At 48.0% G+C, this 17,358-nt stretch overlaps 1 protein-coding gene across 1 annotated transcript in view; it reads right to left on the minus strand.

The window, feature by feature from the left end:
• Positions 1–12,770: 12,770 nt before the first annotated feature.
• AACS (acetoacetyl-CoA synthetase) overlaps positions 12,771–17,358 on the minus strand; it is a 37,122-nt gene continuing 32,534 nt past the window's right edge. Inside the window, exons 17-18 of the mRNA XM_054645699.2 lie at positions 16,637–16,839; positions 12,771–14,079 (exon numbers count right to left, since the gene is read on the minus strand). Of these exons, the coding sequence (XP_054501674.1) occupies positions 13,942–14,079; positions 16,637–16,839 (341 nt within the window). The 3' untranslated portion in view covers positions 12,771–13,941. The remainder of the gene's footprint in view (positions 14,080–16,636; positions 16,840–17,358) is intronic.

Consider the following 17,358-nt stretch of genomic DNA (forward strand, 5'->3'; position numbering starts at 1 on the left):
ACCCCAAAAACTGCGAGGGCACCCCCAAAACAATGAGGGCACCCCAGAAACTGTGAGGACATCCCGAAAACAGTGAGAGCATCCCGAAATGTGCGAGGGCATCCCGAAAACTGCGAGGGCACCCCCAAAATGTGTGAGAGAACCCCAAAATGTGTGAGAGAACCCCAAAAACTGCGAGGGCACCCCCAAAACAATGAGGACACCCCAAAATGTGTAAGAACATCCCAAAATGTGTGAGAGCACCCCAAAATGTGTGAGAGCATCCCGATATCTGCCAGGGTATCCCAAAATCTGTGAGGGCATCCCGGCCAGTGTCAGAGCATCCCGAATGGTATGGGAGTATCCCGGGGCTGGGCAAAGAGCATCCCTCGGGATGTGGGGGTATCCCGAACGGTGTGAGAGCATCCTGAACAGTGTCAGAGCATCCCAAAGGGTGTCAGAGCATCCCGAACGGTGTGAGAGCATCCTAAACAGGGCGAGAGCATTCTAAAGGGCATCCCGCAGGATGTGGGGGCATCCCGAACGGTGTGAGAGCATCCTGAACAATGTCAGAGCATCCCAAAGGGTGTCAGAGCATCCTAAACAGGGCGAGAGCATTCTAAAGGGCATCCCACGGGATGTGGGGGCTTCCCAAACCGTGTGAGAGCATCCTGAACAGTGTGAGAGCATCCTGAACGGTGTCAGAGTATCCCAAAGGGTGTCAGAGCATCCTAAACAGGGTGAGAGCATCCCGAACGGTGTGAGAGCATCCTAAACGGGGTGAGAGCATTCTAAAGGGCATCCCACGGGATGTGGGGGCATCCTGAACGGTGTCAGAGCGTCCCGAATGGTGTGAGAGCATCCCAAACCGTGTGAGAGCATCCCGAATGGTGTGAGAGCATCCTGAACAGTGTCAGAGTATCCCAAAGGGTGTCAGAGCATCCTAAACAGGGTGAGAGCATTCTAAAGGGCATCCCGCAGGATGTGGGGGCATCCCGAACGGTGTGAGAGCATCCCGAACAGTGTCAGAGCATCCCAAACAGTGTCAGAGCATCCCGAACAGTGTTAGAGCATCCCGAACGGTGTCAGAACGTTCTAAAGGTTGTGCAAAGGACGTTGCTCTTCACAGAGTGTGCGAGTGTCCAAAGGGGTGCGCAGAGGGCACCCCGAGGAGTGTGAGGGTGTCCCGAGGAGCACGGGGCCGTGCAGAGGGCTCCGCAGAGGCAGCCTCGGGAGTTGGAGGATGTGCAAAGGGCATCCCAAGGGCTGCGCAGCGGGGACAGGAGCGAGCCCAGGGCAGAGGAGCCCCGTCCCCGCGGCATCGCCCTGCGGGGCCCTGTGCCAGCGCAGCCCGGCCCTGCCTGTGCCCTGTCCCTTGCAGTGCCCCCGTACCCCGCTGCTGGAGCTGGGATTCCGCTCCAAACCCGCTCAGCCCTAATTGCCGGGAGCTGTTGCTGTGATGGAGACAGGGAAGGAAAGGGAGAGGGAACTCGGAACCCCGCCCCTGGGCTCTCCCGCAGCTTTGCAAACGCGTCTCCGACTTTGATTTTTTTTTCCCCTCCCTGCATAAACAAGCTTTTCTGTAGTACTTGCTGTAATCTTGTTTGCTCCATAACCACTCTTAGGAATGTCATAAAAAATTTAGCTCTAATATTTTACCACTCCACACAAACATGAACGTGAATAAATGCTTATCTCCCGTGTAGGGAAATGTGCAGCAGCGTGAGAGCACATGGGAATCAACCTCAGGCTGGAGGAACCCGACCCACAGAGCTGGGGAGAAAACAAAACCCAGGGGAACCCAAAGATTTGGGTTCCTCAAAGAAGATCAAACTAATAAATAAGTATATAAAAGGAGTAAAATGAATGTAATGCTCTTCAGTAATGAGGAGCATCTTGCTGCCTGCCCTCAGTACCTGATCTAATAAAATACAACTGGAATGTTCAGCTGCTCGTGGAGATCTGGTGGTCTAAAATAAGGGAATCAGCTGCTTTAGAGATCCCACTTGTTTCTGGGAGTGTGGGGGATGTGGGATTTCCAGCTGGAGGTACAGGGGAGGTCACTGTGTGAAAGAAACGTGCAAAGGTGTGTGTGCAAGGGGCATTCAGAGCTGCGTGTGGCTCAGCTGCATGCCCTGGGGACAGCAGCAGGAGTTATGGGGGCACAGGGAAGGAGGAAACAATTCCCTTGTGCAGCTCAGACCCAGAGCTGACCCTCAGCTGGGGTACACAGGACCCAGTCTCCTCACCAGCCCCAGCCCTGCACACAGCCAAGGGCCTCGCCTCACCTTTAGGGCAGCACTGGGAAGCATTTAGACTGTACTCCATCCCTGCTGCACATTTTTAAGTGGGATTTAAAGAAAAGCCAAAGTGAGAAACCTTGCAGGCTGACAAAGTGCTGACAGGGAAGTGATCCCGCTTGCAGAGAGATCCAGGTGCATTGGCTGGGAGCTGCTCATCCCCCATCCCATTTGTCCCATGCAGGACCAGTCTGCTTCTTCCAAAACTTACCTCCCAAGCTGGTGCTTGAGGGGGACAGGAAAGCTGCAGTGATCCATGATGTGCTCTCAGCCTAATAGAGCTCCAAGATCTTCTCCGACCACTACAAAATGCTTTAATGCTTTTACTGCCTTTTAATGAAAGGTAATATTCTGGTAAGAATGAAGTGGAAACATGAATTAAGTGGTGTCTGCAGACTGTGGGAAGGTTGCTTGGCAGTGCCCTCTCTCCTTCCCACAGCTTTGCTTTGTTTGTGTTGCAAGAAACAAACCAAAACAACCCCAAATACAAACAGCAATAAACTCCTTTGAGAGCTTTGGGCTGAACACGAGGGACTGTGTGCAAACTAACAGGTAAAGGGGAAGATCTCACAGGAAAAATGCACCAGAATTGGGGATTTTCCAGGCCAGAAAGCACCTTGTGGGGTGAGCCCATGGCACAGCAGCTGCTCCCATGACAGAGACTGCTGGGGGTGCTTTGGGGAGGTGTCACTCTATTTTTTAAGGTTTTCTAAGCCTTCTGATGTTTACATTTTTTGTAATGAACTTTCTCACAGGCTTTCAATAAGTAAAATGCAAAAACAATAAGTAAATAACTTATTGGTTTGCATTCTTTTATGGAAGAAGAGAAATTTGATGGACTGTTGGTTTGTCCAGTGTCGTTGGAGAGGTGGCACTGTCACCTCCAATCCACTGTCATTTTTAGAAAACTATAAATGTTGGAGTCAGAAAATAAACTTCCCTTTTTTCACCTTGAGAGCAGTGGTGTGTGCCCTCGTGTTGTTTCATGTCCTGGAGTAACAGGGAGGTGTTTTGGGGAGCAGGGGGGGCAAAGCCCTTGGAGACCCAGCTGATCACCAGCCACAGGGACAACCAGCATTGATTTGCCTCACTGAGGTTAAAAGAGGAGGCCTGAAAAAGCAGAAGAGGATTATTGGGAGATACAGAAAGCATGAGGATGAATTGCAGACAAATCATCCACATCACAGGCAGCTGATGGAGCACAGCTTCCTCATGGGAGCAGCAGGACAATGGGTGCTCCTTGAGTGAATTTCCACAGTTCATGATGGGAGTTTCTGCTTTCCAGAGCACTGCTGAGCCATTCCCAAGCTCCTGAGCTGGCTTACAGCATGGCTTGTCACTCTCTGTCTTCTTCTGGTGTGAGAGCATCAAAAGGTTCTGAGGAGACAGCCAGGACAGCAGAGCCACCCACGGTGCCATCATCTGGGTCTCCCATATGTGATCCTCACAATAATTCTTTTCCCAAAGGAGATTTTCTTTTTAAGTTATTCTGGTGGGATGTTGCCACACTTCCTTTGTGCTGGCGTGACTTTGCACACAGAGGCAACCTGTGTTATGAGAGACTTGAAAGACTTTGCAGCATTACAGAAAGCTGTTGATTTTCACATCACTCAGATGTCAAAAGATGGGAGGCTTTGGGAATGCCCCTAGGAGAACAGAAAGAATGGGAATTTCAAAGATGTCTTGAGGTATTCGGAGGCAAAAACCCCAGCTGGGAGTTAAGGGGAGGCAAGGATGGGGGCCAGACCCTGAGCTGTGTTTAGATCCTGGTTTCCTGGGGGGAATAAGGAGCTCCAGTAACCCTGGAGCTCTGCACAGCAGGAGATATTGATCAGAGCTTTGCACAAATGACATTTCCTTGTCCTATAACGGATGTGGAGCTTGAGATTTAAGTCTTGTGTGCGCAGAGAGGCAGAAACTCTGCCAGTGAGGAAACCATGTGAGGAAACCCTGCCCCACTTAGTGAGCTGTGCTGTCCCACTGACCACGTCTGCTTGCTTCCAGGCTGCAACAAAGCGCTGGAGAAAGCTCAGATTTCACCAAAAATTCACTGCATCCGCTTCACAATGTTGAAAAACACTGGGGTAATGAATCCTTGGGCTGTTGGATGGAGGCTGGTGGCTGCTGAGATGGAAGTTACCCACGGCCTTGGAACATCGTTCCCCGATCCAAAAATCGGGATCCTCGGGGCTTTGTCCCTGCCCGGGGCATCCCCAGAGGGAGGAAGGGAAGGAGCAGCGGGGAGGAGCCCGGGGTGAATCACAGGTGAGCAATTCCGTGATTCACCCGGCCCGGGAACCTGCGAGCCAGGCAGGAGCTGAATCACAGCGCTGCTTCGGTTGTGAGCGCAATACAACATTTGGTGAGGGCTTTCTTCCTTTTAATCATCCTCTCGCTCATTATCCTCAAAGCCTCTTCCCAGGGGATGGATGAGAGGGCTTCGCTGGCCGGGAGGGAGCGGGTTAATCACCCCCGGGAGGAAAAGCGCAGAGCAGGGGGGAATTGCGGTGCCCCGCTGCCGCCGAGCGCCTGCAGAGACTAAAAGGTGATGAATTGCCGTAATTTCTGCTTCCTTCTTCACCTGTACTTAATTAAATTGGTTTAAGACAGGGCTGCGAGGAGACTGGCTGGTTTCTCCCTGAGTAATTTGAAACACCTGTATGGGGTAGGTGAGGGATGCCCGGCAGGATCCGTGTGCTGGGGCCAGCTGGAAATGCCCAGGGCCTGGCAATGCCCACAGCTGTGGGCAACCAGCCCAGCCCCTGCCCTGGCCACCACCGTGAGCCACCTGCAAAGGACAGACAGGGGTTTGTGCGCCTGATCCACGCCCCGCTGGAGATTTCTCCTCCCTTCCTCCGGCTGGGACGCACCAGAGAGGGAGAAGAGGGGCTCAGAGTCAGAGAAATGGGTTCTGTGCTTGTGGAAAGGACAGGGCTTTGCTCCTGTGGTTCTGTGAGCTCGGAGGGAGCGCAGGAGGGCGCTGGGGGAGCAGGACGCACAGCCGGGCCGCGGGACACACAGCCAGGCAGTGGGACATACAGAAGTGCTGGGGGAAGTGTGTCCATCCTCATCCTCCCAGAAAGGCTCAAAGGATGGCTCATGAAAACTCCGCTTCCACCGAGCCACGGAGAGCTCCGGGAGCCACTCAGCCCTGGGGAGAAACAGAACAAAACCCCCTGAAAACCGAGCAGGAGAAGGACGGGCAGGTGCTTCCCCAGCAGCCCGGAGCTCTGAGCCGGGGGTTCCACCCTCGGCCGGGTTCACAGCCCGCTCGCCTCCCATCCTTCCAAAAGTGCCAAAAACCAGCCCCCAGCGCTGCACTCGGCTGCCCAGAGATAAAATGCGGGCACGGGATGGGAGGGACACAGGCTCGGGAGGGAGGAGGGTGAGGAAAGCTCAGCCCGGGCACCTCCTGCCCTTGGGAGCAGCCGATGCTCCCGTGCCCGCACTCCTCAGACTGGTTCTCCATGGAAATCGGAACCAGCCCAAACCACCGAGCGTTCTCCATGCAGGTCACAGCCGGGAGGCTTCCCAGGCAGCTCCACCAGCGCAGAGCTGCTAAAAGCGGGAGTCACAGCGAGCTCCGTGCCTGTCTGCTCATTAAAACAGCCTTTGTGCTCCAGAAACGCGCACCGCAGACGCGCACGGGCCCTGCCACTCGCACGGATTCCTCCTCTCATGTTCGCTCACTCTCAGCTCAGCTCAGAAATGCCTGCAGCCGTCAAAGGGGCTGGTTCAAAGGCAGCCCGGAGACAGAAGGGGAGCGCTGGGAGCCGCGCTAATCAAGGCACAGGGATCGGCCCGGCTCCCTCCTCCCTCCCCGAGCTTCGGCTTTGAAGAAGACCTGTCATCCGTGTCGCCGCTCCCTCAGCGTTTAAACTGAGAGCTTTTTGCCTGGAATATATATTCTTTTCTTTTCTTTTTCTTTTTTTTTTTTTTTTTTTAGCCACTCCGCCCACCCTTCGCCTCTCAGCTCTGGGGTGTCGGAGCAGGAGCGCCACAGAACCGTAAATAAAACGCAGGGGAGGTGGCCCCGGTGCCCGGACTGTCCCCACCCAGGCCATCAGCTGTGTAAACAAAGGGATTTTTTTTATTTCAAGCAGGCTGTGCCGAGCACCGGGATCTTTAGAAACCCGGGTGTCTCTAATGAAAAGGAGGGACTTTTGCTCCCAGGAGCGCTACAAAAATTAATGGATATTATGACTGTAACTACTTGAATCAAATGCAAAGCCATGTGTCACGCAGCCCTTTTGCGATTTTCGCAGCTTATTACAAGCCTGTTTACGTCTGCCCCTGCCTGATTTAAGCCCAGCAGGAATAAAGCTAATCGGGAGTGGGCAGAGCGAATGAGGAGCAGCGATGCTCTTAGCAGGATTTATTCAAGTGCTTGCCCCGGGCAGGCGGGTCCTGCTGGCCCAGGATGGGGCACAGCCCGCAGGGTACCAGGCACATCCCAGCGCCTGGAATCGCTCCTTTGTGCCTGCTGCCACTGTCACACGCGGGCAGGGGACACCCCATGGCCCAGCGGGTCCCTCAGGCAGCGCAGGGTCAGGTCAGGGCGTGGAGACTGGAGTGGAAAACGCCAGCGGGGAATTATTCCAGTATAACGCGGAATTCTGTGCGCTGGAAGCGCAAACACCTTGGCGCAGCACCTCCAGCTGCCGCCGGGTGCCTTCATTGAGCCCAACAATGCCTGTGGATGGTGTTTGAGGAGCTGATGGAGCCGTCTGTGAAAAGCTGAGGTGTGAATTTTCCCCCGTTCTGCGCCGGCGGCGGCTTCAACCGGAGCGAGCGGAGCTGGGGAGCGCCAGAGCCCGGAGCCAGCACCAGGGGCTGAGCCGAGCCAGGAGCTGCGGGATGTGCCAGCCCTTCCTCCCCCCTTCCTGCACGGAACAAAGTGCCTGGCTGGAATTTTACGGGGTTGTTGTATTAACAAGCTCGGGGCAGGGATGGGTTTGGGGGTGTCCTGCTGCAGGGAAATTCGGGTTGGGACTGGCTTCACCAGCTTGCCCTCGCAGTGGGGTTTTATGAATCACTTACAGGTGCTTGTAGCCTGTGTGCTGGTTTAATATTTTATTGTGTTTCCGTCCAGATGCAGGATAAGATCCCAGAGAAATCCAGATCAGGGCTGGGTCTGTTAATGCCACCACTGAATTTGCTACGGAGCTGCCCCGGTGCTGCTCGTCCCTGAGATTTGGATGTGATGCACATGACGTGCAGGAGGAATTATTCATAGCAAATAATCACTCCTGCCCAAATTAGCTTCTGAAAAAGGTGGCTGTGAATCCACTGGACCGTGTGAGCCAGGAGCTGCTACTGAGCAGCTGCTTAACAGGAGCAGATCCGAGGCCTGAGCGGCAAAAGGGAAATCTGGCAAAAAAAAATAAAAAAATAAAAAAAGCAGCTCAGGGTTATCCAAAAGTCACAGCAAAACCAGGGCTGGGCAGGGCTGAGCTTGGCCAACAGCCTCTGCCATCAGGGTGGCTCAGACTGGGCTCCTGGGCTGCCCAAAGCCTCCCGTGAGCCCTCAGCAGGGCAGGACAGCTCAGCTCACCTGAACCTTCCCCTGCTCAGGCAGCACAGCTTCACACAATTGATTTTTTTTTTTTCTATTCTAATAAATGAGTGGGAAATTTCCACTCCTTGGATCAGGAGATGCTCTGAATATTTATGTTATTGTTCACCAATTGGAAAAGAAAAAGAAAGAGAAGCGCTATAAAGGAAGATGTTTGGTGACCCAGTTTGAGTGGCTCATTACGATTAGATCAAGCTAATTGCCAGCCTTGTATTTCATTTGGCAACTTGTTAAGCTAATTGAACAAAATAAAACTAATGAACAATTATAATGAAGTTTATAATTAGACCATTGGAAAAAACTCAGCGTGAGAATATTTAAGCATAATGAATGTGTGGGAGGTTTGGGAGGGGGGCAGTAAATTATGTCACTCTCTCCCACCAAAACCCTTCTTCCCAGGTTCTTGGTGCATTACCTAGTCCCAAACCATGTCAACGGGGCATTTTTTTTATTATTAATTACCTGAATGCCTTTAATGTCCATAGATGGCATTTCCAGGGATCCTAAAGGCAGGAATCAGCCTGTTGGTGAGGCAGCTCAGAGTGGCCATCCTGTGACACCCCCAGCTCCGCCTTTACAATTCCAGGGCTCCATTAAGGATGGGTTTGTAATCCTAAAAGCGAAAACCAAGCATGTGGAGCAGGCAGAGGAGCTCACAAACCCCAGCAAGCTGCTCTGTCCTATCAGCACAGAAACCTGGTCCAGGAGCCAGGGAGGCTGAAGGGGGAAGAACAGAAAGAAAAATGCTCTCTGCCTGATTAGAGCCATTTTTAAAAAATAGTTATTTTTGTCTCATATCTGAATAAAGCCATTCCAGCCCCCTTTCACCCCCTGCTGTTGAAGCACAGAAAATTAAATACCATGATAAGACTTTCTGGAGTTTCAATTTACAGGTCAGGCAGGTACCCACCAAAACCTAATAGAATTGTCACACCAGGCTCTGCATTGCTTAAAAACTCCTCTTCCTCCTGTTTGTACATGAAAGTAATTAGTTCCTCTAGAACTGAGTGGTAACTGAGGTTTTGCATCAGGGAATAAAGGCAGAAACTCTTCAGCTAGGGAGGAAATGTGTTCAGCCTTTTCTCCTGGATGTCTGGGGGTTCCCAGTGCTTCTGGCACTCTGGAAGCAAATTCTGGATTTCAGCAGGAGCCCGTGGTGCCAAGGGCCACATGCACAGGGCAGGGATGAAGCACACGTGGCCCTGGAGGAGCAAAGGGTGGGAGAGGAGGAGATTGAGCCCTGGAGATGTGAAACAGCTCAGCACTGATCCCACTCTCTGCCTGTAACCACTGTAATCCCAGGGAGAGGAATGTTCTTCTTCCCATTCACAGAGCTGCTTTACTTTCACAAGGATTAGGATAATACACTGACTCAGGGAAAAAAAAATCATTTTTATGAGCTATCAAAATCTCTATTCCCCTCCCCTGTTTTAATTTGAGCTGCATTAGGAGAAAACCTCTGTTTCTGCAGTCATGTCTCAATATTTTTATGCCATTAGAACCAGCTGTCCTCTTAATGTAATTACAGCTTTCACCAGGGGAGTGATCAGATCCTGGTAGCAGTGGGAGGCTGAGGCTGTCTGAGGCTCTCCATGTTCCATCACCTTTCCATCAGCCTTGCTTTGGGGTTTTTTGCAGGTGTTTGTTCACCTGCCAGCCACCATTTCAGCAGGGGCAGGAGGGTTTTGGCAACGAGGGTGCAGAGACCATGGCCAGCCCTTGCAGGGTTTAAAAATGCCTTTCCCCATGAAAAGGGGAAATTTTTCATGGGGAAAAATTGCTGAGGACGGAGGGCAGGGGCTGCAATATCCCTAAAACATCACACACCCAGGGATTCCCATGGGCTTGTGCTGGTTTGGGCATTTCCTGCCTCATTTCCCTCCCCTCTTGCATGCACACACCCTCTAATTACAAAAAGGTTGAGGAAATGGGAACAAACCCTGAAGTGAAGCATGAAATGGGCTCCATGGCTCCAGCTAGCCAGGGCCATTTAAAGCCTTGCTTGGCATTTGCATCATAAGAACAAATCCTGAACAGGAATCTCTCCTATGCTTTCTGCTCCTGCATTAATTCATGAAGTGTCATGTTTCTGGCATATTTTATTATACATGAGAACCAGACAAATTAAAATTCTCAGCTGAGTATCACATTTGTACACTCCAGGCTGCCTCCCTGAGCTCTGCTGAGGGTTGAAGTGACACTGCTTTAAACTCAGCTCACCTTCCAAACCAAGTCAGTTAAACCAAACTAACTCTCAACGTTTTCTTCCATTTTCTTCACAATTTATTTCCATTCAGCTTTAACATCTTTGTGGCTAATAGAAGGTGAAGATAAATACTCTCCTGATCCTTGTCAAAACACAGATCAATAGACTGGGAATGCTGGAATCAACCAGTGCCTTTGTAAAACAAAAACAGAATAGGGGATGGAACTGGGTGATCTTGAAAGGTCCCTTCCAACCCAAACCATTCCCTGATTTTACAAATATTCCCACCAATGGCACTGTTACCCTGCAGCAGCCAAAACTTAACTCCCTTTGAATCTACAGAAAAGGGAACAAAACTGGAAAAGGGATTTTTTTTAGTAGATTCCTCATTAGCAACGTGAACCTCCTCACATTAGTGATGTATACCTTAATATGCTATTGTAAACTAATTAGCAGTCCTGGAGATGATGTTTTTTTCCAAGGGACGTGATCCTTTCAGCTGGGATCTCAGGCTGAATGCTGATAAGCCTCTTGAACTTTGCAAAACCACTTGACAAAAGTAGCAGGACTAGAATTCGTTAAGTTCTTCTAATTAAGAAGTACAAGGCCCAATTAAGCTCTCACTAAGGTGCTGCCCAGCACAGTTGTGCTGAGGATTTTCTCACCCCCACCAGGGCTGGTTCCTCACTTGAGTTCCCCTCCAGCTGCTGGTTTGGGAGAATTTCTCGGTGAGAAATGGTGTGGGCAGCTGGAGCCCTGCATTTACACTTTGGGACATCTCCCTGCTCTGCAGCTGGAATTGTTCTGGATTCTCTGAGAGCATCCCAGAGCTGCTTCCCTCTCCTGGGGGTGGCACAGAGCACGCAGAGCAGAATGCTCAGCCTGATGCTGATTATCTCATTACTGGAACATAAAGAGGCCCCGGATTCCCAGCAAGGGAATTGTGTGTGCTCCCCTCAGCTCCCACCCTGGATTGTGGCCACACCTCACAGCAACTCCCACCCTGCTTTTATTCCTGGGAGAACACAGCTCAGGACATGGAGCTTCCCCTTTCTACAAAAAATGTAAAAGGAAATGAAGCTACAGCTTGTTACTCTCCAAGACCTGGTTATAAATGAGCTAAAAATGCCCTTCCCTGGAAAGGAGAAGGATGAACCAAGAAATCTCAAATTTATCCTCAGGTTTGCAAGATGCAGGCAGCAGACTGGCAGCCAACAGGCTGAACAATGCCAGTGCAGGAATTGTCAGTGCAGAACTCCAGAGGGCACCTGTAGGAATCCCAAAGCCTTTTTCTACTGAAACCTCTGTGCTCAGGCTCTCAAAGGTGGCCCAGAGCATTCCCCACACACTCCAGTTTCCCCCAGCCCAAAACTCTACCCTAGCACTCCTTCCTCCTGCATTTTAAACCTAATTTTAATGCCCATTTACCTGTGTGAGTGACTGCTCAGCTCATAAATGAAATCCTTTTAAATATGTATGCACTAAAGTGAAAGACAATAATGGCCCCAGGGAAGTTGCATTCCATCAGGCAATTACCTGTGTTTTTAAAATCACTGTGCAAGTAATCCACACAACCCACTGCTCCTGCACATAACAATAAACAATTTTATCAGCTGTGCCCTGCCTGGGCTGCTGTGTACCAGCTCATTTTATTTCCTAGAGAACCACCACTAACCAGGGAAATTAATTGAAATCATAAGGCAGTGGGAAGGGGAAGTACCTGCTCTACCAGGAGCTGACAAAAGCACATTTCTGAGAGGGGAGTGATAAAACCACATCCCCCAAGGGCAAATGGGCTGATTCCATCGCAGAATTCAGGAGCCACTCTCAAATCTGAAGCCAGCCTGGAGCTCCTCTGCTCTAATTGCTCTGCTGTTGAACATTTAAGTCAGAGCTTAAAGCCATTTCCAGAGCCAGCTCTATTTGCATGCCACACATCCCACTGAAATCTGCACTTGGAGCTTTCCAGGCAAAACACTGTGAACCTCAAATTATAAATAGGCAACAGGAAAAAAAAAATAAAAAAAGAAGAGGGTTATGCACTCAAGGTAGAGCAGCTACATCCTGGCAGCCCCAAGGCATCCATCCAGTGCTTCTGGGTAAAACTGTAATTTTCAGGGCAAGACAGAAGAAAATCCATGTTTTTGTTTGTAAGGGATGTCTGGGAAAAGCTTTGCAACATCTGACAATTACAAGAGAGCAAATTATATCCATTAATTAAACTTTCTCCAGTGTTTCCAGCATTATAAAGGATTAGAAAAAGCAGCCTCTAGGCATTGTATATGTTCTTAATGTATCTGTGCTTCTAAACTATCTTTAATTAATGAAAGAACCCAAAATTACTTATTAATAAGGTTCTGTGGGCTTTGTAAACCTCAGACATTTTGCATGAATTAAAGAACAATATAATGAAGTTTTAATGAATACAAAGTCACAGTTAATGTAAAATTTATATATAGCAAGCCAGAAGGGGAAGGAATTTAAAAGTACTTTAAATCATAGGTTATTGGCAGCTTAGAAAAGTATAAAAAGGAGCTATCCAACGGGTGCTTGGTATTTTTATTATCACACCAGCATGGCCTGACTTGGTACAGCACAGAAAGTTTTGGACTAAGGTGGACTTAGATTAAACCCATTAAAATCAGAAACAAACTAAGCTAAAAATTATTTCAAGACAACCAGTCAAAAGGGAAATAAAGACAGCAAGAGATGAGAGATGTAATATATAATTATTATATATAAAGAATTGATTCCTTTTAATTAATTCTTTATCAACGCTGAATGCATTCAACACAATTGTTAAGTACAATAATATTTCACCCACAAAATTCAAATAGTGCAGGAGACACTGAATGCCAGAGGGTTGGTACAGCTACTGCAACTGTATTTTATGATAAACAAAACACTTTAGTGCTTCCATTCCACTGTTTCAGTAAGCTCAGGTTTTTAATGACAGTATTTTTCCCTTTATAAACTGGAGGGTTACAGACCTAGAAAAGGGGTCTCTCACTTCCAACATGACATTTAGTAAAAAAAGTTACAAAACCCATCAGCTTATAATAAAGAAACACCCTGGAACTCCTCAGCCAAGCTTCGAGCCAATGAAGGACTTCAAGCAAGGAAGCAAAATGTCTTCTTCAAATGTAATTCTGTTAATGCACAGCAATGTCAGCAGATTCCATGGAAATAACCTGGAATAGCCCAGGAATGAGGGGGAGGAAATGCTCCCTTCACCTTCTGAGCCCCCAGAAGTCTCTCAGCCAACAGCTTCAAACAATGAGAAGGCTACAGCACAAAATGAAGCAGCAATTCCCCTCCAAGGTACCATCAGGTATCTCAAGAAATGATTCTGAGTCAAATGGGTTCAGTGCATTATGATCTGGCTTTATAAAAACATCTTAATGCACACTACACTGAGAACACTTGCATGGTTCAGGGACAGGGGGTTAAAATCACTGTGCACTCCCTTACAGGGGACAAACACAGGGATTGAAAAGTGTTGCTAAAAATCCAGTAAAAAAAAAAAAAGCAAATATTTTATGAAAGAAATATTCTATCTGCAACTATTGGTGCTTCCATTTGATGGGCTGCTGATGTAAATCTAAGCAGAAAAGATGCACTCGTACATATAAAAATCAAAACAGGCAGGTTTCTCCTTCCAGGCTGGAAAAAACTCCAAAATATATGGCATATTTAACCAATAAAAGGGAGCTAAGCTTTACCCAAGCCTTTCATAATGCACTTCATGAAATAGTTTTTCCTTTTAAAAGAACCACTGGTATTAAATAGAGCTTTTTCTTTACATACAGTATTGGTATATACAAAACAAATACAGAACAAAGACAGACACAAAAAAAAAAACCAAACCCAAAACAGTGACTTTAATAGTCTTGAAGCTCAGGAATATTTTGGTAGAGGTCCAAAGCCTCTGGGTTTGAGAAAGCTCCCCGCTGCTCAACTTCTTTCCCTGCAATTATTTGCTTCACAGCTACTTCCACTTTCTTCCCATTTACTGTATACTGAAAAACAAAACCAGCAAAGATTAAATTAGGTTTTTTTTCATGTAGTGGTTTTATGAAAATATTCATGAAACTCCCCACCAACTCCAGAACTCTATCAAAATATAGCAGAATGCCTTCTCTTTTGTTAGACTTGAAGCACTTTCTTCTGAAAAATCACTTGAAGAGTAGGTAGAATTCAAAGAGTTTGTGTCAGTTTATTACTCCTACTGGCAATTCTGTGAGAACATGATCAAGCTCCAATATAAAACAACAAAACCACGGTATAAACACTAAAAATATTTGGTTTTTATGTTCTGACACATTCAGTGTTCAAACAGTTTTCAATTTTTTAAGGGTGGACTCAAAAAACAAAGCCCAACTGCACTGGAAGAAGAAAACCAGGATTTTCTTATCTGAATTGGATAGTTTTTCTAAAAGAGTGAAGTGAAACTGAGCTTAAATGGTCCTTTACAGTTAAACATTTCAAAACAAACCACAGCAAATAAAATAAACTGGAACCAACAGAGGCTTCACCTCCACTGGTGAATCACACAAATTCTATTACATTGTGTGACTCCAAGTAATAACCCTGCAGAAAAACCCCAAGTTCTTCTCTTAGGATCAGAGCTGTGATTCCTGACCCACAAGGAGGATGTGCTCCAGGGTGGGCAGGAGCAGCCTGGGCCTGCCTTGGGGGATCTCTGCTTTGAGAGGCACCAAGGTTTGCTGAGCCCCTTCCTGGGGCTGGTGCCACTGGGGTTTTGGGGGTGGCAGCTGGGAAAGGTGACACAGAAACCCCTCCCCAGTGTTCCTGCCTGCTCTGGGAACAGGACCCCCCCTGCTCCATGTGCTGGGGGAGGAACCCAGGCTGGGCCTGGCTCCAAAGCCACTGAACCTCCTGAGTGAGCTCCAGGCACCCCCACTGATCACTGGAGATCATTCAGAACAGGTGGAATAATCCTCAGCACACCCTTACAATATTGTATCCATACAAAAAATCCAAATTTCCTTATTAGATCTGCTGAAGTCATGGGTAACCCTACCCCATCCTGAGCCACCTTCATCTCTCTCCTCAACAATCAGCAACCCAATTCTCACACATGCCCAGAAACCACAACAGCTCAGTGGCCTGCAAGGGAACTGCCCTCTTTAAAAACAGATAAGGCTGTTCCAAGTAAATTAGTTCACTTTAATCAGTAAATCCTGTGGATGATGACCAGAATGTTTATCTGGTCTGGACAGAACTAGACAGATTCACACTTATGTTTTAAATATAAATACCCCACTAAAAGCATGTTTTGTGCTGCTAAATCACCTCAGCACAGCTGCACTGTTTCTACCAGAACACAGGGTCAGGATCAGATTGTGTTTGCAGATGAGGAGTCAAGCACATTTTTCCAAAAGTAGCAGAAAATAGGCAGTTTCCCTTCTTTCCAAGCAAAACTTTTAAAGAAAGATGAGAGACAGCTTTGATCACTTCACCACTGGCAGATTTACCTGAAAGGTAATTAAAATTCACTCAACTCAGTCAATGTGTGAGCTAATTAATGATCTAGGCAGGCTCTCCAGAGGGGCTGCCCATCCCCAGCACCTCCCTGCTGTACACTCAGGTGATCCACACAGTTCACAAGTTCAACACTCCACACAGAAGCTGAGCTGCAGCCCAGAAAATGGGAACTTCAGGGAATTTTAGACTCGTGCAAAGACATTTTGAGCCAAGGACTGAAAATCTGCCAACAGCATCCTGAAACAAAATTAACTCAAGAGATCAGGACCAGATCCCTCTGTGGGCCACACAGTGTTGCTGAGCCCTACAGCACTTCCAACATTGAAAGTCACCCTGCAGGAAAGGGGAACCAGGTTCAAATGATGCTTCTGAAGTCTCAACTCTCCTGTCTGGACACACTCAAGTCTATGTGCAAATGGAGTGGGGAAAACCACACTCTGCATCCCCATTCTGCTGCTCAGAGACCCTGTAACATCAGAGAGGGCTGCAAAACAGATATTCCAACTGAGGAGTTCACACAAAGAGCTCCAGCAAAACAGCTTCAACAGACTGAGCATGAAGAACCTTCAGCTGCACCAATTTCTCCTCCTGAACAAGCACAACAATTTCATTTTAATTACTGTTACAGTTAAGACAGTGATAGAGCTCCATTTAAGTGGCTAAACAGATGTAAAAGTGAAATGGTTTACAAGATGATCTTCTGAATTTACCAAGTGCTCTCAGCTCTCCTAAGAAAGTCACTCCTAACAGGAAAACAAAAACAAAATATGCTTATGGATAGCCAGAAAAGCTGAAGTTAAATGACCTTTTTAGCATTTTTTCCTCAAGAGGTTTAAGAACACACTATTGAGAAAAAGCAACCCATTTAAAAAACAAAAACCACACTTAGCTGAAGAGGAGATGAAAAGATGTTGCTAGGCAACATAGACAAACTATTTATAAAGCCCGAATACACTTTTGAGATGCTAAAATTTCCACGTATGTGGGTTTGAAGAGCAGTGACAACTGCTCCTTAATTACTATTCAAGGTGACAAAGAAAACAGCAGGCAGCCTTTTCCCTGACATACCGGGATGCCTTTGGTTTCCAGGATGAGGCTGGGGACGTGGCGGGCGGAGAGCGCGGCGCGGATGGCGTCCTGGATGCGCCGCACCAGGCTGCGGCTGAAGGCGTGGCTGGAGGCCATCTTCAGGAACAGGATCACCCTCTCCTCGCCGTCCTTGTTGTACTGGGGGACACACAGGCTGTCAGACACCTCCTCGAAGGCTTCCACTGCAAAAGGAACCTTGGTTAGAGCTGGATGTTGTGTTTGTGGGGTGTTGTTGAGTTATTGCGAAGGGAGCAATGATGAATCTGATGATGCGTGTCCCGGTGAAGGGAGGAATGCTGAATCTGACCCCATGTTCTCAGAAGGCTAATTTATTATTTTATGATACTGTATGATATTAAAGAATACTAAACTAAAGAATATAGAAAAGATACTTACAGAAGGCTAAAAAGATCATAATGGAAACTCATTACTCTCGCCAGAGTCCTGACACAGCTTGACCTTGATTGGCCATTGAGTCAAAACAATTCACATGAAACCAACCAAACCATCTCCAAACTGACCTCGATTGGCCATTGAGCCAAAACAATTCACATGAAACCAACCAAACCATCTCCAAACTGACCTCGATTGGCCATTGAGCCAAAACAATTCACATGAAACCAACCAAACAATCTCCAAACACATTCCACGTGTGAGCACAACACAGGAGAAGCAAATGAGGTAAGAATCCGTTTTCCTTT

The sequence above is a fragment of the Agelaius phoeniceus genome, chromosome 18 (assembly GCF_051311805.1).
Source record: "Agelaius phoeniceus isolate bAgePho1 chromosome 18, bAgePho1.hap1, whole genome shotgun sequence".
Classification (NCBI taxonomy): Eukaryota; Metazoa; Chordata; class Aves; order Passeriformes; family Icteridae; genus Agelaius; species Agelaius phoeniceus.